This window comes from Salvelinus sp. IW2-2015, linkage group LG8, assembly GCF_002910315.2.
Source record: "Salvelinus sp. IW2-2015 linkage group LG8, ASM291031v2, whole genome shotgun sequence".
Classification (NCBI taxonomy): Eukaryota; Metazoa; Chordata; class Actinopteri; order Salmoniformes; family Salmonidae; genus Salvelinus; species Salvelinus sp. IW2-2015.
In genome coordinates, this window is record NC_036848.1 from 3,569,362 (window position 1) to 3,593,542 (window position 24,181).

Consider the following 24,181-nt stretch of genomic DNA (forward strand, 5'->3'; position numbering starts at 1 on the left):
TGTGTGTGTGGTTTGTTCACAGAGGCAGAGGAGCTGTACCAGCGGCGGGTGTTGACCATCACAGGCATCTGTGTGGCACTGTTGGTAGTGGGCATGGTCTGTGTGGTGGCATACTGCAAAACCAAGTACGTACTAGTACTGTACAGAGCCCACCCTGATTTTAATGGCATCATTATGACATCATTTCAACCAGTTCTTCACGGAGCCCAGGAGGCATTCACTGACTGGGGCTGCACAATGATCACAGCAATAATGTCAGAAATTAAGCTTTACTAACTAATTATATATAAAAAAAGTATTAATGTTTGATGCCGGGTATTTTGATGACAGACATTTATAAAATGACTGTAACACTGTAGTTTTGTATTTATTACATTTTCTATCAACATTTTTCCTTACCTACTATTTTTCCTTATCTACTATCATTCTCAATGTATTCTAGAACAATAACTCATTACACTTTTTATTGCGTATGTCCTACAGGAAGCAGAGGAAGAAGATGCATGGCCACCTGAACCAGAGCGTTAACCAGAACCAGTGTGTGGAGGAGCCCAACCGCATGCTGGCTAACGGTCCCAACCACCCCGGGCCAGGGCCTGAGGAGATCCCCATGGTCGACGTGAGTCACTACGGCCCCATACCCACTCAGGTTGTACAACTGATGTACAACACATTTGACAGTTGTGTTAGAAGTGATATTTCTGTTATACTACAGAGAGTTTGTCTGCACACGCTTTTCTACACAACCATTGTTTCTCGAAAATCGCTGTGTAAACATTTTTGTGCAGACAAACCTTCCGTTGGATCACAATTGTTTTGTCAAATACATTGTACACCAGTTGTACAAACTGAGTGTATACAGGGCCTACAACCTACCTCAGGCTCAGAAACAGATTTGTTTTGTTTGTAACGGGTGTTATAACACGTCCTTATTCCCATATCGCCCATGCCCATGCTGCTCCCACAATGCATATCTCTCTCTTCCTTTCACAGTACATCTCAAAGAACGCTCCTACCACAGAGTGTAGTATTATACAGCATGGACCAGAAGAATCCGTAAACTTCGCAGGAAGCCGAATGTCCACCAGATCCCACCACTCATCTACAGTCTCCCACAACTCCAGGTGCTGTAGTAACACACAGAAAAATAGACACACATTCACACACGTAGAGACACACACACACACACACACACACACACACACACACACACACGTCAGGGCATTTCTGCTGATCAGAAATTTCCCAAAGCCCTTTCCTTACTTACTCCCCTCTCCCTATAGACATGAGGAGCGGACGTGGAGTATAGAGAGGACAGACAGTATGAACTCAGACTTCCAGTCGGGGGCGCTCTCCTCGTCAGTGGGCACCAGTAAATGCAGCAGCCCGACCTGCATGGAGGCACGGGCACGGAGGGCCGTCTACTGGGGCTGTTCTGAGGGAGCCAGCCTGCAGTATGGAGACTCCTACGACTCTCTGAGAGATTCACCTCACAGCGACAGGTGAGACGACTAGATTGAATCTTCACCAACAATTTGTAGATGTAAAAACCACAATATTAGTTGTTGTCAATGTTCTCAGTTTTGGGCCTCTGAACCAGATGTAATAAAAAGAATGGTTTGTTTGTGTCTCTGTTTCCCCCCTTCCTCCCCACAGGTATGTGTCAGCGTTGACCACGCCAGCCCGTCTGTCCCCCGTTCAGTTCCACTACCCCCCGCTGTCCCCCCAGGTGCCCACCTTCCACATCACATCTCCCAATACGGGCCACGCCCTCGCCCTGCCGCCTGCCACCGCAGCCTACCACCGGGAGGATGACCAGCCCCTGCTGAGATGCCCCCAGGTGACCATGACCCTGCCGCTAAACCCACTCGTGACAACRTGGTTATTAGAGTGGGTAGTGTACRATGTTAGTTATAGATTAGAGTGGGTAGTGTAGGATGTTAGTTGTAGATTAGAGTGGGTAGTGTATAATGTTATTTTGTAGTTAGAGTGGTAGTGTTCGATGTTAGTTGTAGATTAGAGTGGGTAGTGTACGATGTTAGTTGTAGATTAGAGTGTGGTAGTGTAATAATGTAGTTATAGATTAAGTGGGTAGTGTACAATGTTAGTTATAGATTAGAGTGGGTAGTGTAGGATGTTAGTTCTAGATTAGAGTGGGTAGTGTAGGATGTTAGTTGTAGATTAGAGTGGGGTAGTGTAGGATGTTAGTTGTAGATTAGAGTGGGTAGTGTAGGATGTTAGTTGTAGATTAGAGTGGGTAGTGTAGGATGTTAGTTGTAGATTAGAGTGGTATGTATAGTTAGTTATAGATTAGAGTGGGTAGTGTAGGATGTTAGTTGTAGATTAGAGTGGGTAGTGTAGGATGTTTAGTTGTAGATTAGAGTGGGTAGTGTATAATGTTAGTTGATAGATTAGAGTGGGTAGTGTAGGATGTTAGTTTGAGATTAGAGTGGGTAGTGTATATGTTAGTTGTAGATTAGAGTGGGTAGTGTATAATGTTAGTTGTAGATTAGAGTGGGTAGTGTAGGATGTTAGTTGTAGATTAGAGTGGGTAGTGTAGAGATGTTAGTTGTAGATTAGAGTGGGTAGTGTAGGATGTTAGGTTGTAGATTAGAGTGGTAGTGTAGGATGTTAGTTGTAGATTAGAGTGGGTAGTGTACAATGTTATTGTAGATTAGAGTGGGTAGTGTAGGATGTTAGTTGTAGATTAGAGTGGGTAGTGTATAATGTTAGTTGTAGATTAGAGTGGGTAGTGTTCGATGTTAGTTATAGATTAGAGTGGGTGGAGAACGATATTAGTTGTAGATTATAGTGTGTAGTGTATAATGTTAGTTGTAGATTATAGTGTGTAGTGTATAATGTTAGTTGTAGATTAGAGTGGGTAGTGTTTAATGTTAGTTGTAGATTATAGTGNTGTTAGTTGTAGATTAGAGTGGGTAGTGTTTAATGTTAGTTGTAGATTATAGTGTGTAGTGTATAATGTTAGTTGTAGATTAGAGTGGGTAGTGTACGTTGTTGTTAGTTAGAAACTGCAGTATCTCGTGTGTGACATTGTGTTTCTGAGACAGTCTCATCTCTGTTTCTGTCCTTGCAGGATGGACTGTTGTACCGGCCGCCCCGTCGCCCGCGCCAACCCTATCTGACGGAGAGCACGGGCAGCCTTCCGTCTAGCCCCTACCGTCTCCCTGACGACGAGGCCTACGAGACCACGCAGGAGTACGCCTCCTCCCGCGAACCAATCAGGAGCCGCCGGCGCCCGCGTCGGAACCGCCTCAACGGACACTTCTCCCAGCATGCAATGGGCCTACGGGACTACAGTTCTCAGAGCTTCAGCCAATCAGAGGAGGAGGAGGAAGAGGAAGGGCACGGGGAGAGCACGCCCTTCCTCAGTATGCAGAACATGAACATGGAGCCGTGCGAACGTGGGTGCCGATCATCTACCGCCCCTGGCACCACCACTGACATACGGACTCACCGGGCACAGGGGCGACCAAGCCCCCGCAGCAACGGACACAGTAAATTCCCCCAGTCGCGCTCCTCGAAACATGACAACACACCCCTTTAAGACCCGCCCACCTTGACCACTGACCTCTAACCCCTGACCCCAAAACCTTTGACCCACCTAAAGACAACAGTGGAGTAGAGACATATTTTTATTTTGTATAACAGACAGATATTCTAAACAAATGAAATATTTATTTTCATTTTAGCAAAAATTGTCTACTAGCTAACAGCAAATACTTTTTTTATAGGGGAAAAATATTTATATGTAAAGTTTTTGATTTACAGCATTATGAGAGAGAGAAAAAATTATTCCGTGCCAATTTYTTCACGAGTTAGACAATAGAATAATATTGTGGTGCCTTTTGCTGTGTGCTGAAGCCAGAGGTCCAGTTGAGTTTTTGTAGCCTTTCTAATACAGACTCCTCATTTTATAGACCTCTTTACTTTGACTTCCTCTGATTTAGGATCTCCCTGTTTGAACTGTGATATGATTCTGTCATCATGCAATATGAATCACCCCTGTGTAAAGGTTTATGTTTACATGAGAATGATCCACACGCAGTTGTTTTTTCACGGGGGACATTTATCACAGACGCAACTGGATGTGGTGTCCTGTCCTGGTACAGGAAGTGATGCGCTAGTTTTTGATGAGTCGCTCCAACTAACTTACATCAGTCATTCATGTCATCATCCGTCCGCCTGTCATCGTATGTGTATTGTTTCAGAGGAATGCAGGTGATCCAAGGTACCTTCACAGGTGTTCAGGGTTTTTAAATGGGTGTGAGTGTAGGTGACGGTTTTGGTGTGTGTGTGTATGTGTGTGTGTGTGTGTGTGTGTGTGTGTGTGTGTGTGTGTGTGTGTGTGTGTGTGTGTGTGTGTGTGTGCGCATGCATATGCGTGCTCCATGATGAGTTGTAGTCTGGTCACAGGCACAGCAGGGGAGCCCTGAGTGTGTCCATTCAGCTATGAGGGTGTGTTCACTGTTAAACTGACATACTTAACCGGCCAATCCTCATGCTGCCAGAAGCTCCATTGCACTGTAAAACCTCCATCCATGAGCATTCATTGGCCAGGGAGCTGCCAATCCAACCAATACTGTCAATCCAGCCTGATTCTGGCCTACATGGACTGCCCACCCCCGTTCCTATGCCAGCAGCTTAACTAAAGCCGCACTGTGTCTCAGGACTTTCACAACCCATGAAGAAAAAAACTCAATTTCCCAAGAACCTCCATGGTCCATAGGCCAGATCCATTATGTCCCTCGTCCTTGTCTGTTTTCATGTGTGATGTAGTAGGGAGTTTTGGAAACTCTTGAAACTTGAAAAAAAAAGTGGAGTTTTAAAAATGCCAAAACATGCTGATATGTAGTTGATGTTGAGTCTCTTAGATGATTGTTCTATGACAGTGTAATGACACGGGTTTGTTCTGTGATGATGTTGACGACGGCAGTGGCTCGTAGTGATGATGGCACTGGATTGCTGAGTGCTGTGGCACAACGTTGACCGACGGACTGCAGTGTGTTTGAGTCTCTGTTCGGTTTGTCTTTTTTTCATCAGAGCCAACAGACGGTTTGGTAGTATCCATTATTGCATCCTTTGTTGCATTCCTATACCTTTATTATTAGCATACGTATACCTTGCTTGGCCACATTGACTGAATGATCTGATATGTGTCTGTCTCTGTCCGATCCCCCCCATCTTGACGATGACATCATAGAGTATAACATAACCTATTATCATGGGACATGTTACACCTACACAGGACAACAGCTTGCCCACTCCGCTATGGGTTACAGGCATTCCTCAGAAAGGGTTCACCTCAGAAATATTCTGAGATTTAATGGGCAGAGAGTCCCGAATGTCCTGCTCCTCTACCTAATGGAAAAAGGAGTTGGTTTTAAATTAAAATATAAATGTTACCAGTCGAGTCTCACAGGAGATGCATGCATCACCAAAAAAAATACACATAAGTACCTTTAAAAAAATGACCACCAACTCCTTAGATGAATTCAGAGGATCATTGTGGAATATCACTTATCACAGAGAAATACATGTTTTTTTCATGGCCCAAAGTTCTGGCTAGTTTGTCTTAGTAACACTGTATTCAATCTGAGATTTGCAATGTGGGAAACTGCCAGTGAGGGTAGTGTGCTTATAGTGGTAGTTGAAATGTAAAATCCCCCTTCCCTCCTTCCCTTGCAACCAATCTTTCCTACCTTCCATATTTACTCACTCACACACACACACACACGCAAAATCACACAAAAACACCAACACACACACAACACAACACACAACACACACACACACACAACACACACACACACACACACACACACACACCACACAAACACACCACACACACACAACACACACACAAAACACACACCACACAACACACACACACACACCACACACCACACACGCACACACATTGTTTGTGTTTGTCCAGCAGTTGTCCTCATCTCTTGACGCCCCCTCCCTCCCCCTCCTCCCCATCCTCTCACCCCACCCCCCTGCATGTCCTAGCGTCCAGTAGTGGGTGCATGGAAAAAGCAGCAAGGAAATCATTTTCCACTCAGTGAAGTGTCTTCATTTTAACATTCAGCAATAAACCCCTTTTCTCATGTTCCATTCTTGGGATATGCTAGAAGTCTTTTGCAAGTTTTATCAAAACATACTTGTAAAAAGAAAAATCAAACCATCTTCATATGAAAATAAATCTTTATTCCTACCATTTGAAAGTTTGTCATTCTCTTCACAAAGAAGAGCTTTCCTTATGTTCTCAAGGTGTAAGGGTGATTCTCAAGTTAAGGGTGATTCTCAGGTGTAGGGATTCAAGGTGTAGGGTGATCTCAAGGTGTAGGGTGATCTCAAGGTGTAAGGGTGATTCTCAAGGTGTAAGGGTGATTCTCAAGGTTAGGTGATTCTCAGTGTAAGGGGATTCTCAGGTGTAAGGGTGATTCTCAAGTGTAAGGTGATTCCAAGGTGTAAGGGTGATTCAAGTGTAGGAGGATTCGTGTAAGGTGATTCTCAGTGTAAGGTGATCTCAGGTGTAAGGGTGATTCTCAAGGTGTAAGGGTGATTCTCAAGGGTGTAAGGGGGATTCTCAAGGTGTAGGGGGATCTCAAGCATTAGTCAGAAGCTGTTTTCACCTGCTATTTGATGACGTCTATCAAACGATAATAATTATCTGCCTTATACTACTGTACAAGCAAAACAGCTTTGAAACTCTGGCCACTGGTGGAATATTCTGTCTTATCTGTTCCAAGAATAGAACACATACTTCATTGATGAACATCACATCTTTCACTTGAGCTATAACGACAACAAATTTTGTTGGGAGTAAAGCACATGCATCTAAAAAAGCAAGTGACAGCAAGCGCAATATATTCCCATTCTACCCATTATAGTACATCTGCCTTCCTACATAAGGCCTTAGTGACCTACAAAGGACAGAAGATTCCCTAAGGAATGTTAGAGATGAGAATGAGGCTGTCACGACTCCTGCGAAGTTGGCTCCCTGCCTGTTCGGGTGGTGCTCGGTGGTCTCGTCACCGGCTACTAGCAGCCGCAACGATCCCTTTTCTTTTCGGGTTAGGTTTGTGTGCTAGATTGAGTCTCTGTTCCTTGTTTGTGTGTGTTTGATTTACTTCCCTATTTAGGTTGTGAAACCCACCCCTGTGTTGTGCAGGATTATTTTTATGTTCGCGGTTGTGTCGTTTGGTGTTGTTTTGTGCGCTGGACCGTGTTACCCGTTGTATTGGGTTGGTCAGTGTTTTGCGCCCTGCGTGATTGGGCATTTACTTTTGGTGCTGCATTAAAGTGCATCTTTCCGCTGAACCTCTCTGCTCTCTGCGTTTGATTCCTTCTACACACCTAGTCAGTTGTGACAGAATCCCGCACCTTCAAAAATGGAATCAGCAGGAGCAGCCACACCTCCTCTCCCATCGATGGAGGAAAGGGTCCTCCATCACACCACTGTTCTTCACCGGATCGGGTCCGCCATGGATCAGATGATGGAGAGGATGGACCGATGGGAGAGGAGTGGCCTTCCCACCTCATCTCCAGCGCCCCCTCCACCAGCACCACCTACCCCTGCTTCAGCATCCTGCTCCGGGGCCCTGCATCTGGCGCTCCCCAGGGAGTATGATGGGACGGCGGCTGGGTGTCAGGGGTTCCTCCTCCAACTGGAATTATACCTAGCTACCGTCCGTCCAACTCCCTCAGGAGAGGAGAGCGTGAGCTTCCTCGTCTCTTGTCTGACGGGGCGAGCCCTGGAGTGGGCAAATGCAGTGTGGAATGGCCCAGACTCGGCGAGGGATCACTACCCCGAGTTCACCCGCCGTTTCCGGGCTGTGTTCGATCACCCACCGGAGGGCCRAGCGGCGGGTGAACGGCTGTTCCACCTGCGACAGGAGACGAGGAGCGCGCAGGACTTTGCCCTGGAGTTCCGGACCTTGGCCACGGGAGCGGGATGGAACAACAGGGCTTTGATGGACCACTTCCGTTGTAGCCTCAGGGAGGATGTCCGCCGGGAGCTAGCGTGTCGGGACACTACTATCTCATTGGATGAGCTGATAGACATGTCCATTCGACTGGACAACCTGCTGGCTGCCCGCGGGCGTCCGGAACGGGCCCTGTTGGTTCCACCCCCAGGCCCTCCTGCTCCCATCCCCATGGAGTTAGGGGGGGGACTGCATCGAGGGGGACCGGAGGAGGAGTTTCCTCCTGCACCAGTTGTGGTCGGCGAGGACACACTGCCGACCGGTGCTGGAGGAGCTCGTCTGGGAGTCGGGAGGGCAGGCGGAGCACTAATCGTTCACCCCAGGTGAGTCCGCGCAAGACTCACCCAGAGCTTCCTGTCGGCCATATGTTTGTGCTAACCTCTTTCCCTGGGTTTTCTCCCTCTCTACAGCATAAGGCGCTCGTCGATTCAGGCGCAGCTGGGAACTTTATGGATCATGGGCTCGCCCTAAGGCTAGGGATTCCCCTGGTGTCGTTAGACCAACCTTTCCCCGTGCACTCCTTAGATAGCCGACCATTAGGGTAATGGCTGGTCAGGGAGGCCACGGTGCCACTGGACATGGTAACGCAGGGGGGTCACAAGGAACGGATTAGTCTATTCCTTATTGATTCACCTGCGTTTCCAGTGGTGCTGGGAATTCCGTGGCTAGCTCTTCACAACCCAGTGATTTCATGGAGACAGGGGGCTCTTCGAGGGTGGTCAGAGGAGTGTTCAGGCAGGTGTATAGGAGTTTCCGTAGGTGCAACTACGGTGGAGAGTCCAGACCAGGTTTCCACCGTGCGCATTCCCTCTGAATATGCCGATTTGGCTATCGCATCCTGTAAGAAGAAGGCGACCCAATTACCACCCCATCGTCGAGGGGACGGTGCGATAAACCTCCTGGAGAACGCTGCACTTCCTAGGAGTCACGTGTACCCATTGTCCCAGGAGGAGACGGTGGCTATGGAGACATATGTCACTGAATCTCTGATGCAGGGGTACATTCGGCCCTCCACGTCACCCGTCTCCTCGAGTTTCTTTTTTGTGAAGAAGAAGGAGGGAGGTCTGCGTCCGTGCATTGATTATAGAGGTCTAAATTCAATCACAGTGGGGTTTAGTTACCCACTACCTCTCATCGCTACGGCGGTGGAATCATTTCACGGGGCRCGTTTCTTCACAAAACTGGACCTGAGGAGTGCGCATAACCTGGTGCGTATCCGGGGAGGAGATGAGTGGAAAACCGCATTTAGTACTACATCTGGCCATTATGAGTACCTCGTCATGCCATATGGGTTGAAGAATGCTCCAGCCGTCTTCCAATCTTTCGTAGACGAGGTTCTCCGAGCAGGGAGTGGTAGTGTACATCGATGACATCTTGATCTATTCTGCCACACGCGCCGCRCACGTGTCTCTGGTGCGTAAGGTACTGGTGGAGCATGACCTGTATGTCAAGGCTGAGAAATGTGTGTTCTCCAAACAAGCCGTTTCCTTCCTGGGTTATCGCATTTCCACCTCCGGGGTGGTGATGGAGTGTGACCGCGTTACAGCCGTGCGTAATTGGCCGACTCCGACCACGGTAAAAGAGGTGCAGTGGTTTTTAGGGTTTGCCAATTACTATCAGAGGTTTATCCRAGGTTTTGGTCAGGTGACTGCTCCCATTACCTCACTGTTGAAGGGAGGACCGACGYGCTTGCGTTGGTCAGCAGAGGCGGGCAGAGCCTTCAGTCGTCTGAAGGAGCTGTTCACCAATGCCCGGACCCCTCTTTAGCGTTCATAGTGGAGGTGGACGCGTCCGAGGCTGGAGTAGGGGCCGTGCTGTCCCAGCGCTCGGGTGCGCCACCAAAGCTCCGCCCTTGTGCTTTTTTTCCGAAGAAGCTCGGTCCGGCGGAGCGAAACTATGACATGGGGGACAGGGAGTTGTTAGCTGTAGTCAAGGCTCTGAAGGTGTGGAGACATTGGCTTGAGGGGGCTAAGCACCCTTTTCTCATCTGGACTGACCATCGTAATCTCGAGTATATCCGGGCAGCGAGGAGACTAAATCCGCCTCAGGCTAGATGGGCCATGTTTTTTACCCGGTTCCGCTTCACCATCTCGTACCGGCCAGGCTCCCTAAACACCAGGGCCGACGCGCTGTCCCACCTATATGATAACGAGGAGCGGTCCATCGAGTCGACCCCGATCCTTCCACCTTTGTGTCTCGTGGCACCGGTGGTATGGGAGGTGGACGCGGAGATAGAGAGGGCCTCGTGGTTGGAGCCTGCCCCCCCTCAGTGTCCAGCAGGGGCTAAGTATGTGCCGCAAGATGTCCGGGACAGGTTACTTCGTTGGGCTCATACTCTACCCTCCTAGGGTCATCCTGGCATTGAGAGGACAGTGCGGAGTCTTAGGGGGAGATACTGGTGGCCCACGTTGGCTAAGGATGTGAGGTTTTATGTCTCCTCCTGCTCGGTGTGCGCTCAGAGCAAGGCTCCTCGACACCTGCCTAGAGGGAAGTTACAGCCCCTCCCCGTTCCACAACGGCCGTGGTCACACTTGTCGRTGGACTTTCTCACCGATCTTCCCCCGTCCCAGGGAAGTASCACGATCCTGRTCGTTGTGGATCGRTTCTCTAAGTCCTGCCGTCTMATCCCATTGCCCGGTCTCCCTACGGCCCTGCAGACTGCGGAGGCTCTGTTTACCCATGTCTTCCGGCACTACGGGGTGCCTGAGSACATCGTCTCTGATCGGGGTCCCCAGTTCACGTCCAGAGTTTGGAGGGCGTTTATGGAGAGGCTGGGGGTCTCGGTCAGCTTGACCTCGGGTTTCCACCCCGAGAGTAATGGGCAGGTGGAGCGATTAAACCAGGATGTGGGCAGGTTTCTGCGGTCGTATTGCCGGGACCGGCCAGGGAAGTGGGCGAGGTATGTTCCTTGGGCAGAGCTCGCTCAGAACTCCCTTCGCTAACACAGACTGGAATATATTCCGGGATTCATCCAATGGTATTGAGGAGTATACCACCTCAGTCACCGGCTTCATTTAACAAGTGCATTGACAACATCGTCCCCACGCCGTCCGTACGTACATATCCCAACCAGAAGCCATGGATTACAGGCAACATCCGCACCGAGCTAAAGGCTAGAGCTACTGCTTTCAAGGAGCAGGACGCTAATCCGGATGCTTAAAAGATATCCCGCTATGCCCTCAGGTGAACCATCAAATAGGCCAAGCGTCAATGCAGGACTAAGATTGAATCCTACTACACCGGCTCTGACGCTCGTCGGATGTGGCAGGGCTTGCAAAATATTATGGACAACAAAGGGAAACCCAGCCACGAGCTGCCCAGTGATGCGAGCCTACCAGATGAGCTAAATGCCTTTTATGCTGAAGCATGCATGAGAGCACCAGCTGTTCCAGACGACTGTGTAATCACACTCTCTGTAGCAAGACCTTTAAACAGGTCAACATTCACAAGGCCAGACAGATTACCAGGACGTGTTCTCAGAGCATACTAGGACCAACTGGCAAGTACCTCATCGTCATTTTTGAGTCTATAATACCTACATGTTTCAAGCAGACCACCATAGTTCCTGTGCCCAAGAAAGTGAAGGTAACCTACCTAAATGACAACCACCCCATAGCACTCACGTCGGTAGCCATGAAGTGTTTAATAAGGCTGGTCATGACTGACATCAACACTATCATCCCGGGAAACCCTAGACCCACTCCAATTTGCATACCGCCCCAACAGATCCACAGATGATACAATCTCAATCACACTCCACACTGCCCTTTCCCACCTGGACAAAAGGAACACCTATGTGAGAATGCTGTTCATTGACTACAGCTCAACATTCAACACAAGAGTGCCCACAAATCTCATCACTAAGGTAAGGACCCTGGGACTAAACACCTCCCTCTGCAACTGGATCCTGGATTTCCTGATGGGCCCTCCCCAGGTGGTAAGGGTAGGCAACAACACATCTGCCACGCTGATCCTCAACAAGGGGTGCATGCTTAGTCCCCTTGTATACTCCCTGTTCACCCACAACTGCATGGCCAAGCATGACTCCAACACAATCATTAAGTTTGCTGACAACACAACAGTGGTAGTCCTGATTACCGACAACGATGAGACAGCTTATAGGGAGGAGGTCAGAGACCTGGCAGTGTGGTGCCAGGACAACAAACTCTCCCTCAACGTGTGCAAGACAAAGGAGCTGATCATGGACTACAGGAAAAGGAGGGCCAGGTGGAGCGGGTGGAGYGGGTCGAGTGTTTCATGTTCCTTGGTGTCCACATCACCAACAAACTAACATGGTCCAAACATACCGAGACAGTYRTGAAGAGGGCACGACAACACCTTTTCCCCCTCAGGAGACTGAAAAGATTTGGCATGGGTCCCCAGATCCTCAAAAAGTTCTACAGCTGCACCATCGAGAGCATCCTGACCAGTTGCATCACTGCCTGGTATGGCAACTGCTTGGTATCCGACCGTAAGGCACTACAGAGGGTAGTGAGTACGGCCCAGTACATTACTGGGGCCAAGCTTCCTGCCATCCAGGACCTATATACCAGGCAGTGTCAGAGGAAAGCCCAAAAAATTGTCAAAGACTCCAGTCACCCTAGTCATAGACTTTTCTCTCTGCTACCGTAAGGGAACCCCCCCCCCCCCTTGTTGTTACACTGCTGCTACTCGCTGTTTATTATCTATGCATAGACACTTTACCCCTACCTACATGTACAAATTACCTCGACTAACCTGTACCCCCGCACATTGACTCGGTACCGGTACCCCCGTATATAGCCTCGTTATTGTTATTTTATTGTTACTTTTTATGAAATGTTGTACTTTTGTTTATTTTCTTAACTCTATTTCTTGAACTGCATTGTTGGTTAAGGACTTATAAGTAAGCATTTCACAATAAGGTCTACACCTGTTGTATTGTAAAATTTGATTTGATTTACTTTTTATAGATCTAACAGATTTTCCCCCTTAATTATTTCCTTCCTTTTTGTGGTTTGGAAATGGGACAACATTTCGGATAGGTAGGATTTTTATTGCCTGACATTTTGCTGGCATGATTCATCTGATCTGCCATTCTACTGGGCTAAGCGCCAACACTAAGACACTAATCTTTATTTTATGACAAGCATCAAATAGATCAACGAAGGAGATAATTAGGAGACATGGTGGTGGTCTCACACACGCACACACTTCACAGTGACAGGAAATTAGCACCCCTGAGTCAATACTTTGTAGAAACACCTTTGGCAGCGATTATATCGGTGAGTCTTTCTGGGTAAGTCTACAAAGCTTTCCACACCGGGATCGTGCAACATTTGACCATTATTCTTTCAAAAATTCTTCAAGCTCTGTCAAACATACAGGTGTCCCTCGGCCCATGAGGCCAATGGTGACAGTAGTTGCCTTGTTAAATAACCTAACAGAATTCCTAACATAGCTAACCCATCCATCAGTTCTCCTACAGTAGCTTGCTATAATGAAAATCGAATGTGTCATCTCTGCTTTCCCTAGCCCCATTGAATAAAAAGTATTTCTTATAGCCTAACTTTTCTTTCTTTACAATGTAAACACATTTAGCATAGACAATGTAATTGTTGTGGTAGTCTTAGGGAAACCATCTTCATTATCACAGTGGCACCTCCAAGTGCCACTCAGACCTTCTTGGAGAAAAGTATCTGTCATTGAATTTTGTGGTAGTAGTTGTATGTATGTTTTAAGATAAGGATCCCATCATCTCTATATATTTTACCTCTTGGTGATGTCATTCGGAAACATAATGTTAACTTTCACGGCTATGCGGACGACACACAGCTGTACATTTCGATGAAACATGGTGAAGCCCCAAAATTGYCATCCCTTAAAGCCTGTGTTTCAGAAATAAGGAAGTGGATGGCGGCAAATGTTCTACTTTTAAACTCGGACAACACAGAGATGCTAGTTCTAGGTCCCAAGAAACAAAGAGATCTTCTGTTGAATCTGACAATTAATCTTAATGGTTGTACAGTCGTCTCAAATAAAACTGTGAAGGACCTCTGTGTTACTCTGGACCCTGATCTCTCTTTTGACGAACATATCACGACTGTTTCAAGGACAGCTTTTTTCCATCAACGTAACCTTGCAATAATCAGAAGCTTTCTGTCCAAAGATTATGCAGAAAAATGTATCCATGCTTTTGTTCCTGTTAAGGCTAGGGCTGATTTCAAGGTTTTACTGTTAACCTATAAAGCATTACATGAGCTTGCTCCTACCTATCTTTCTGATTTGGTCCTGCCGTACATACCTACACGTACGCTACGGTCACAAAACGCAGGCCTCCTTACTGTCCCTACAATTTCTAAGCAAACAGCTGGAGGCAGGGCTTTCTCGTATAGAGCTCCATTTCTATGGAATGGTCTGCCTATCCATGTGAGAGACGCAGACTCGGTCTCGACCTTTAAGTATTTATTGAAGACTCATCTCTTCCTATGATTGAGTGTAGTCTGGCCCAGGAGTGTGAAGGTGAACGGAAAGGCACTGGAGCAACAAACTGCCCTTGCTGTCTCTGCCTGGCCGGTTCCCCTCTCTCCACTGGGATTCTCTGCCTCAAACCCTATTACAGGGGCTGAGTCACTGGTTTACTTGTGCTCTTCCATAGTGTCCCTAAGAGGGGTGCATCACTGACTGGGTTGAGTCACTGACGTGATTTTCCTGTCCGGGTTTGCGCCCCCCCCTTGGGTTCGTGCCGTGGGGGAGATCTTCATGGGCTATACTCGGCCTTGTCTCAGGTTAGTAAGTTGGTGGTTGAAGATATCCCTCTAGTGGTGTGGGGGCTGTGCTTTGGCAAAGTGGGTGCGGTTATATCCTGCCTGTTTGGCCCTGTCCGGGGGTATCGTCGGACGGGGCCACAGTGTCTCCCGACCYCTCCTGTCTCAGCCTCCAGTAATTATGCTGCAATAGTTTGTGTCAGAGGTCTAGGGTCAGTCTGTTATATCTGGAGTATTTCTTCTGTCTTATCCGGTGTCCTGTGTGAATTTAAGTATGCTCTCTCTAATTCTCTTTCTTTTTTTCTCTCTCATTCTTTCTTTCTTTCTTTCTTTCTCACGGAGGACCTGAGCCCTAGGACCATGCCTCAGGACTACCTGGCCTGATGACTCTTGCTGTCCCCAGTCCACCTAGTCGTGCTGCTGCTCCAGTTTCAACTGTTCTGCCTGCAGCTATGGAACCCTGACCTGTTCACCGGACGTGCTACCTTGTCCCAGACCTGCTGTTTTCAACACTCTAGAGACAGCAGGAGCGGTAGAGATACTCTGAATGAATGGCTATGAAAAGCCAACTGACATTTACTCCTGAGGTGCTGACCTGTTGCACCCTCTACTTCCACTGTGATTACTATTATTATTTGACGCTGCTGGTCATCTATGAACATTTGAACATCTTGGCCATGTTCTGTTATAATCTCCACCTGGCACAGCCAGAAGAGGACTGGCCACCCCTCATAGCCTGGTTCCTCTCTAGGTTTCTTCCTAGGTTCTGGCCTTTCTAGGGAGTTTTTCCTAGCCACCGTGCTTCTACACCTGCATTGCTTGCTGTTTGGGGTTTTAGGCTGGGTTTCTGTACAGCTGTGTGACATCAGCTGATATAAGAAGGGCTTTCTAAATACATTTGATTTGATTTGATTTGATGATCTCCTGCTTCCAGACATTTCACCACCTAGATTACAAGGGTTGGATTTGCACCAAAAAAAATTCATGCCAGCACAAGGCATGTACAACACCTAGTGTAATGTTTAGCCTCATATACATTGTCTTCTGGTATCGTTTTTAAATTGAGAACATATCGCTGAACAGTATGTAAACAGTGTGGGAGTTAAACTATTCTCTGCTTCAGATGCACAGTGTCAAGGAGTCCATTGCAAATGCCCATAAGGCTAATGCCATCATACTGTTGGCCAGTGGTTCCCAACTGCGGTCTTCGAATATACCCCCAAAGGTACAGTTTTATTGTAGCCCCGGACAAACAAACCTGACTCAACTTGTCAACTAATCATCAGGCCCTAAATAAGTTAAATCAGGTATGTTTGTCCGGGGCTAAATAAGTTAAATGAGGTACGTTTGTCCGGGGCTAGGAAATGTCTTGGTTGTTCCAAACTTCTTCCATTTAAGAATGATGGAGGTCACCGTGTTCTTGGGGACCTTCAACGCTGCGGACATTTTTTGGTGCCCCTCCCCAGATCTGTGCATCGACACAATCCTGTCCCAGAGCTCTACGGACAACTCCTTCGACCTCATGGCTTGGTTTTTGCTTTGACATGCACCGTCAACTGTGGGATATTTTATAGACAGGTGTGTTTGCGCCTTTTCAAATCATGTCCAATCAATTGAATTTACCACAGTTGGACTCCAATCAAGTTGTAGAAACATCTCAAGGATGATCAATGGAAATATGATGCACCGGAGCTCAATTGAGTCTCATGGCAAAGAGTCTGAATAATCTGATTCAAAAAGGTTGGGTTAAATGCAGAAGACACATTTCAGTTGAATGCATTCAGTTGCACAACTGACTAGGTATCACCCTTTTCCGTATGTAAATAAGGTATGTTTATTTATTTTAAATACATTTGTAAAATGTAAAAATAAAATAAAATAAATTGCTTTGTCATGGGCTCTGTAGCATCACAAATAATGTGTTCAATAGTCACCAAGAGTCAATTTGAAGGAATTGTTGTATGTGATAAAGAGGTGAACATTTCCCAGTTAGCTGACGATACAACCCTGTTTTTGAGAAATTAAAAATCAGATTCCAGCAGCCCTACATAAAGTAGAGCAATTCTCTCAAGTGTCAAGTTTGGCATTGAATATATCAGGTATGAAGGGAAGACCCAGATGCAGACCACGTCAAATAAACAATAGTTTAATGTTCCAAACAGGGGCAGGCAATAGACAGGTCAAGGCAGGCAGGGGTCAGAAAACCAGAGGTGGGGCAACGGTACCGGACGGCAGGCAGGTTTAGGGTAATCCAGAGGGGGGCAGCGGTACCGGTCGGCTGGCAGGCTCAGAGACAGGCAGGTGGGCGCAGAGTCAGGACATGCAAGGGTCAAAACCGGGAGGGTGCGAAAAGAGAGACTGGAAACCGCAGGCGCTGAGACACAAAACACTGGTTGGCTTGAACAAACAAGTCAAACTGGCACAGACAGACAGAAAACACAGGTATAAATACACAGGGGCTAATGGGGAAGATGGATGACACCTGGAGCGGGGTGGAGACAATCACAAGGACAGGTGAAACAGATCAGGGTGTGACAGAATATTGCAAAATGTGAAAGTTTTGCACTTAAAGATACAGTGAGTCCTAGAATATGTGACATTTCTGTCAAATATGTTGTAACCTACTTAGCTGTCAATATTACCAAAATGAAATAAATGACTGTCAGTCCCTTAAGTATACTAAGGCATTTGTGAAAATTCTATAGCAATATAGAGTGGGAAAGCGCCCGTGTGTTTGGACAATTAATAGACACTACAGTAAATAGAACCTAATAAAAATAAACAGTCTCCTCCTGGACTGGAGCCTATGCAGACCAGTGCGCCACAGCCAATAGGCCTTTATGCAAACAAGCAATTTGTCACAAGGGTCTGCCATCATTTACTTTTGAACTGGACTGTGTGTTTACAGGCAGTTGCAACAGTGCGACTTTAGATCATTAGAACGCATTTGGCAAAAGCCACATAATACAGCTGAATGGATTTCTGCAGATATGTAAATGCCACAGGAGTCCTCTTACATTTGGGAACTTTACAGTCCTCTTGATCAAACAACCATAAAAAGGTAGGCTATCTTTCCCTATACTTTGAGAGGGTTTATCTAATAATCTACCAACAATGCCTTACAGCATGTCATGGAATGTTGTTTTTTTAATTGTTTATTTAATATAATTTTTTATAACATTTAAACTTACAATACAGTAACAAAAAAACATATCACTACACCTACACTACCGTTCAAAAGTTTGGAGTCACTTAGAAATGTCCTTGTTTTTGAAAGAAAAGCAAATGTTTTGTCCATTAAAATAACATCAAATTGATCAGAAATACAGTGTAGACATCATTAATGTTGTAAATGACTATTGTAGCTGGAAACGGCAGATTTATTTTATGGAATAACTAAATAGGCGTACAGAGGCCCAATATCAGCAACCATCACTCCTGTGCTCCAATGCCACGTTGTTAGCTAATCCAAGTTTGTCATTTTAAAAGGCTAATTGATCATTAGAAAACCCTTTTGCAATTATGTTAGCACAGCTGAAAACTGTTGTTCTGATTAAAGAAGCAATAAAACTGGCCTTCTTTAGACTAGTTGAGTATCTGGAGCATCAGCATTTGTGGGTTCGATTACAGGCTCAAATTGGCCAGAAACAAAGTCCTTTCTTCTGGGTCGTGACTGGGAGACAATAGCCCCAGCGACATCCGGGTTAGGGGAGGGTCTGGCTGTCCCATCGCGCTCTAGCCACAAGACTGTCTGCCAATTTGATATCACAAAATTTGGGTAAAATAATGTACTATTACATTTCTTACCCAGCAGGGCCACCCTGTTGTGCATCTATCTTGACATGTTCTCCAAAACACAAATGAGATATAATTAATTAAGTCCTGAAGGTATTGCTTTGCATATAGAATCAAATTATGTCTTGGGAAGTTATATGTTTGTAAGAACTCTATAAGAACTCTATAAGAGAGTATATTTCCTTCTTTATCAAATAAATCAAGCACAGATATATTTATTTCAAACCACTTAGGGAAGAACAAAGACTTGTTTTTAAAAACAATATCTTTGTTGTTCCACAGCAGGGCCTTGTGTGGGGAGAAGTTGTGGACATAACATATTTTTCATGCTAAAAGGGCTTTGAACAGTTTGATGGGTAATTTTGTTGGATAATAGTTGCATTTCCACAAAAATATGACAGGGAATGAAGTACCATATAGATTCAGCGCTAAGCATACATCTTTTTATCCCATACATCTTTTTATCCAGTTATCTTATATCATATCAACTTCAAGCCCACCATCAGCTCCATTTTTTAAAATCATTTTTTTTAAACTAGGCAAGTCAGTTAAGAACAAATTCTTATTTACAATGACGGTCTACCGTGGAACAGTGGGTTAACTGCTTTGTTCAGGGGAAGAACCACAGATTTTTACTTGTCTGCTTGGGGATTCAATCCAGCAACTTTTTGGTTACTGGCCCAACGCTCTAACCACTAGGCTACCTGCCGCCCACAATTCTGAGTTCTTTGAGCTATTCTAGGCTTAAATCTATCTAAAGTGTTATCAGGTGTTTCATTAATGTCTTCAGCTATTATAAGCCATGAATTTGTATATTTGTTTTGTAGCTCAGTAAGCTTATCAGCAATATCCAAAAAGAAAGTATTATTTGAAGTGTGAGAATTGTATCCATACACATTGTAATAAAACAAGCATTATCTAGTTTGGAGATCAATATAACCCATCTCCCATCTTTGGACACACAAGACTCTGAAATATCAATATCATAGTACCAGCTGAGTGGTTAGAACCGTGACTATAATAAACAGTATTTCCCCGTTGCGATTTCCAAAAACTAGAATCTGAATCGCAGGAGTGAGTCTCCTGGAGTAGAATGAAATCTGCATTAGTGTTTACAAAAATAAAAGTGCTTTTCTTTTAGTTATGTTTCATAAACCCCTGGTGGCATTTAGAGAAACAATATTTAGTGCATTCAATTCAAAACGTTGCATAACCTGACAAAAAAATAATAATAAGAAGAAAACAAACAGTGTAGTGATATTAATAACTGGTTAACTAGTTGAACTAGTAAGCTAGGTAGCTGTAAGGAAACCTGAGCTTAGAGAAAGACCTGGACTACCCTAAACCTAGGTAGCTGTGATCAATACGATGAACCCGTATTCACATTTCCGAACCTGCTGATATAAAACGGGGGAATGTAAAAATGACAATCGCCTTATTACTCAAGAGTAATTTAGCTAACTCTTAACGTTTTCATTTGACTTAGAAAGAACAGGATGACATCGATTTCAAGTCAATCAAATCAAATGTTATTTGTAACATGCGCCGAATACAACAGGTGTAGAACTTACAGTAAAATGCTTACTTAACCAACAATGCAGTTTTAAGAAAATATCTATAAAAAGTAAGAGATAAGAATAACAAATAATTAAAGAGCAGCAGTAAATAATAGACGGGCTATACAGGGGGTACCGGTACAGAGTCAATGTGCAGGGGCATCAGTGTCGAGGTAATACGTACATGTAGGAAGAGTTATTAAAGTAGATAATAACAGAGAGTAGCAGCAGTATAGAAGAGGGGGGGGGGGGGGGGAAAATAAGTTGGGTAMCYATTTGATTAGMTGTTCAGGAGTCCTATGGCTTGGGGGTAGAAGCTGTTTAGAAGCCTCCTGGACCTAGACTTGGCGCTCTGATATTGCTTGCTGTGCAGTAGCAGAGAGAAAAGTCTATGACTAGGGTTGCTGGAGTCTTTGACAATTTTTTGGGCCTTCTTCTGACACCGCCTGGTATAGAGGTCCTGGATGTCAGGAAGCTTGGCCCCGGTGATGTACTGGGCCGTACGCACTACCCTCTGTAGTGCCTTGCAGTCGGAGTCTGAGCAGTTGCCATACCAGTCAGTGATGCAACCCGTCAGGATGCTCTCAATGGTGCAGCTGTAAAACCTTTTGAGGATCTGAGGACCCATGCCAAATCTTTTCAGTCTCCTGAGGGGGAATAGGTTTTGTTGTGCCCTCCTCACGACTGTCTTGGTGTACTTGGACCATGTTAGTTTTTTGCTGATGTGGACTCCAAAGAGCAATGTAGCTATATACCTGAGCACAGTGTTTTCAAAACATTCAGTACTTTCATGACGTCCTGGCAATCGATCTTCTTTCCATCGACAAATGCAAAAGGGCCGCTGTAGTTAACTGAGGGATGTCTCCCTTCATCTCTACCGCTGTAGTTAACTGAGGGATGTCTCCCTTCTTCTCTAGCCTCTTTTGCCACCGGTTAAAGTTTTTCCCTTGCAGCAGCATCTTCTGGAGTGAGAGCATATTTGATTCGTAGTTTATTCTCCACGAGAAACCTGGACTCCTTCGGTTCTTGATTCTCATTGTGAACCACATGATGGTTGTCCGCGGAGATCTGTCATCCCTTCGCTTTCCCAGGCGGCGCACCACGTCGACGACGTCCATCTGCTTGTCTCGAATCCTGGGCACGGAACGTGCAAAATAGAGGGCTTGCAGTTGCGTCACAAATCACCTACCAACCACCGTGTTGGAAGACCAGTCAGTCTGGTAAAAGTCCTCCAATCGCCCACATGGCTGGTTGCGTATTGCTACCACCGGAAACGTCAGGAAGATTGCCCAATATTTTGTTTTTCTAAAGACCGAGAAAAGGTAACGTAAACTCACGTAAACTCGTACATCGCCTTGGTCCGTACAATTGCCCTTATTTTAGCGCCCCAAAAACGTAATACTTCCAGATCAACTGTCATGTCAATACCATTGTAAAGCACAATTTCTCCCCTTTCCAACATTATCAATTACATGACCTAAACGCTGCCCGTTTCTGCATAATTCAAGCAGGCAATGAGCCCCGTCGGGTCTTTTTAAAAATGGCGGGTGGGGAAGCGAAACTAATGCGTGATAGTGAGAAGGAGAGATGTTGTGTGGGAAAATTGCTTTTTTTCACTCGATCTGTCCAACTTATCACCTTATCGCCTCTAAAATGTAAATAAAACACTATAAAGAGTTTATATAATGTGTCATTACCTATTTGAAGGTTTGTGTCGAATTTGAATCAGGTTTTTAGGGCGGTGCTAAAGTGATCTTAGAAGTAAACAGCGGCTTGGAGAATGTTGATCGCATGCAATGATGACGCAAAAAATTACTAGGTATCCCCCCCTTCCCCCGTCACTGTCCATTTCTTGTTTTTAAACGATGAGAGAAGTGCTACACCTGGTGGAGAGAGATTGTAAGACAGAAATAGTTGCTTTATGCATGCTGTACGTTACGACATGACACGTCACGATGTAACGGAGGGTCCGTTTTTTCAACTTTTCTCCAATACTATACCATGTCGATCAACGCTTGAATAGAAACCTAGTTCACACCCCCGATTTTGAAGTCAACACAGTCGCTACAATGGGGTGAGTGGGGTGAGTTTACGTTAGGCAGTGGGATAACGTAAGTAATATATTTTGAAAATTATCAAAAACGATGTATTACATCCGGCCGTGATTGGGAGTCCCATAGGGCGGCGCACAATTGGCCAAGCGTCGTCCGGGGTAGGCCTTCATTGTAAATAAGAATGTGTTCTTAACTGACTTGCCTAGTTAAATAAAGGTTAAATTAAAAATGTATTATTAGCTAACTTGCTACCGAAACTTAGTCTGCAAGCTAACGTAATGTTCGCTAGTTAGCTAGCTAACTTTACATACTGTATAGTTAACTAAGTGAATTTTATATCACCTGCTTGCTAACTTCATATAAGCTAGTTAGTTATTTTGATGTGTTTATCGTTGTACCGTTAACTCCAAATGCATTTGTAGCTAACGGAAGAGGGTGAAAGGATTAACGTTAGCTAGCACTGCCAGCTGTCAGAGAAGGGAGAGTAGGCTACTCTGGATAAGGCAGGTACATTTCTGGGAGAACATTATGAAAAGATTCTCCAGTTCCATTCCCTAGCGAGAAGATAGCAACATAATATTCAGTGCTGTCTAATTTGAGTATAATGCAGCCTGTTTCTTTGGGATGTTTTCTGTCGTGAAACCCTGTCTGCAGATGAACAGGTCCAAATTAATGTCCCAAGAGAATACGAGTGCATCCTTGTATACCATGGATTATGTATACCTAGCTATGTTAGCAAATGTTGTAAACAAAAATAGTGTTTAAAAGTATAAACCTATTACAACTGGAGCAGGCCAACCCTGCTGGTTGTGCACCACAGGCACCTTAATTGTGGGGGACGGGCTCTTGGTAATGGCTGGAGCGGGAATTGGTGGAACGTTATTAAATACGTGATGCCATTCCGTGTATTATGTTCCAGCCATTATTATGAACTGTGCTCCCATCAGCAGTCTCCACTGGTGTGCACGCTTCTGTTCCAACCAAGTACTAACACACCTGATTCAATGTATCAAACCTAATTAGTTTATAATTACGTGGGCTATTGCTGGGCTGGACAGAAGTCTGCTCAACCAGTAGATCAGGTCTCAGTGGGTGGGGTTGGCCACCTCCTGGTCTTGACTTGTTGTTTTACTGAAATGTCTAACCTTTACATGAGTTAGATTACTTGTACACTTTGAAATGATATGAAAGTGTTGATTATTTGAAGTTAAGTGTTAAAACTTGTTTTAATTATTAATTTAACTATTATTCAGGATGAACTAGTGTTGAAGTTGATTAATCCCAGATCACAATCTTTCAATAAAGAGGGGAAGGGAATCTGTCTCTAATTAGTCTATTTCTGTGTTGTTTTATTTGATTGTCACTATTTTTTCGGGATAACAGCCATGTGAACCCATTTTGCAGCTGATAATGACCTACAGCAGACGTAGGCCTACGGCAGTGGTTCCCAACTCCGGTCCTCCAGTACCCACAACATCACACATTTTTGTTGTAGCCCCGGACAAACATACCTGATTTAACTTATTTAGGGCCTGATGATTAGTTGACAAGTTGAATCAGGTGTGTTTGTCCGGGGCTACAATAAAACTGTACCTTTGGGGGTATATTCGAAGACCGCAGTTGGGAACCACTGGCCTACAGTATGATGGCATTAGCCTTATGGGCATTTGCAATGCACTCCTTGACACTGTGCTTCTGAAGCAGAGAATAGTTTAACTCCCACACTGTTTACATACTGTTCAGCTATATGTTCTCAATTTAAAAACGATACCATTAGACAATGCATATAAGGCTAATCATTATACTGAATTTTGTACCTGCCTTGTGCTGACATGAAATTATTATCAAATCCAACTCTTGTAATCTAGGTGGAATCAGGAGATGATGGGGTCCTTATCTTAAAACACACAGCTACTACCACCAAGTTCAATAACAGATACTTTTCTCCAAGAAGGTCTGAGTGGCACTTGGAGGTGTCACTGTGATAATGAAGATGGTTTGCCTAAGACTACCACAAA

At 45.3% G+C, this 24,181-nt stretch overlaps 2 protein-coding genes across 2 annotated transcripts in view; one reads left to right on the forward strand and one right to left on the reverse strand.

Annotated features, from left to right (window-relative positions):
• Nucleotides 1–5,761, forward strand: part of LOC111967248 (pro-neuregulin-2, membrane-bound isoform-like) — a 37,904-nt gene extending 32,143 nt beyond the window's left edge. The window contains exons 8-13 of the mRNA XM_023992131.2: nucleotides 23–125; nucleotides 484–619; nucleotides 994–1,124; nucleotides 1,284–1,502; nucleotides 1,657–1,840; nucleotides 3,095–5,761. Of these exons, the coding sequence (XP_023847899.1) occupies nucleotides 23–125; nucleotides 484–619; nucleotides 994–1,124; nucleotides 1,284–1,502; nucleotides 1,657–1,840; nucleotides 3,095–3,565 (1,244 nt within the window). The 3' untranslated portion in view covers nucleotides 3,566–5,761. The remainder of the gene's footprint in view (nucleotides 1–22; nucleotides 126–483; nucleotides 620–993; nucleotides 1,125–1,283; nucleotides 1,503–1,656; nucleotides 1,841–3,094) is intronic.
• Nucleotides 1–24,181, reverse strand: part of LOC111967249 (cathepsin F) — a 110,371-nt gene that overhangs the window by 42,879 nt on the left and 43,311 nt on the right. The window lies entirely within an intron of this gene.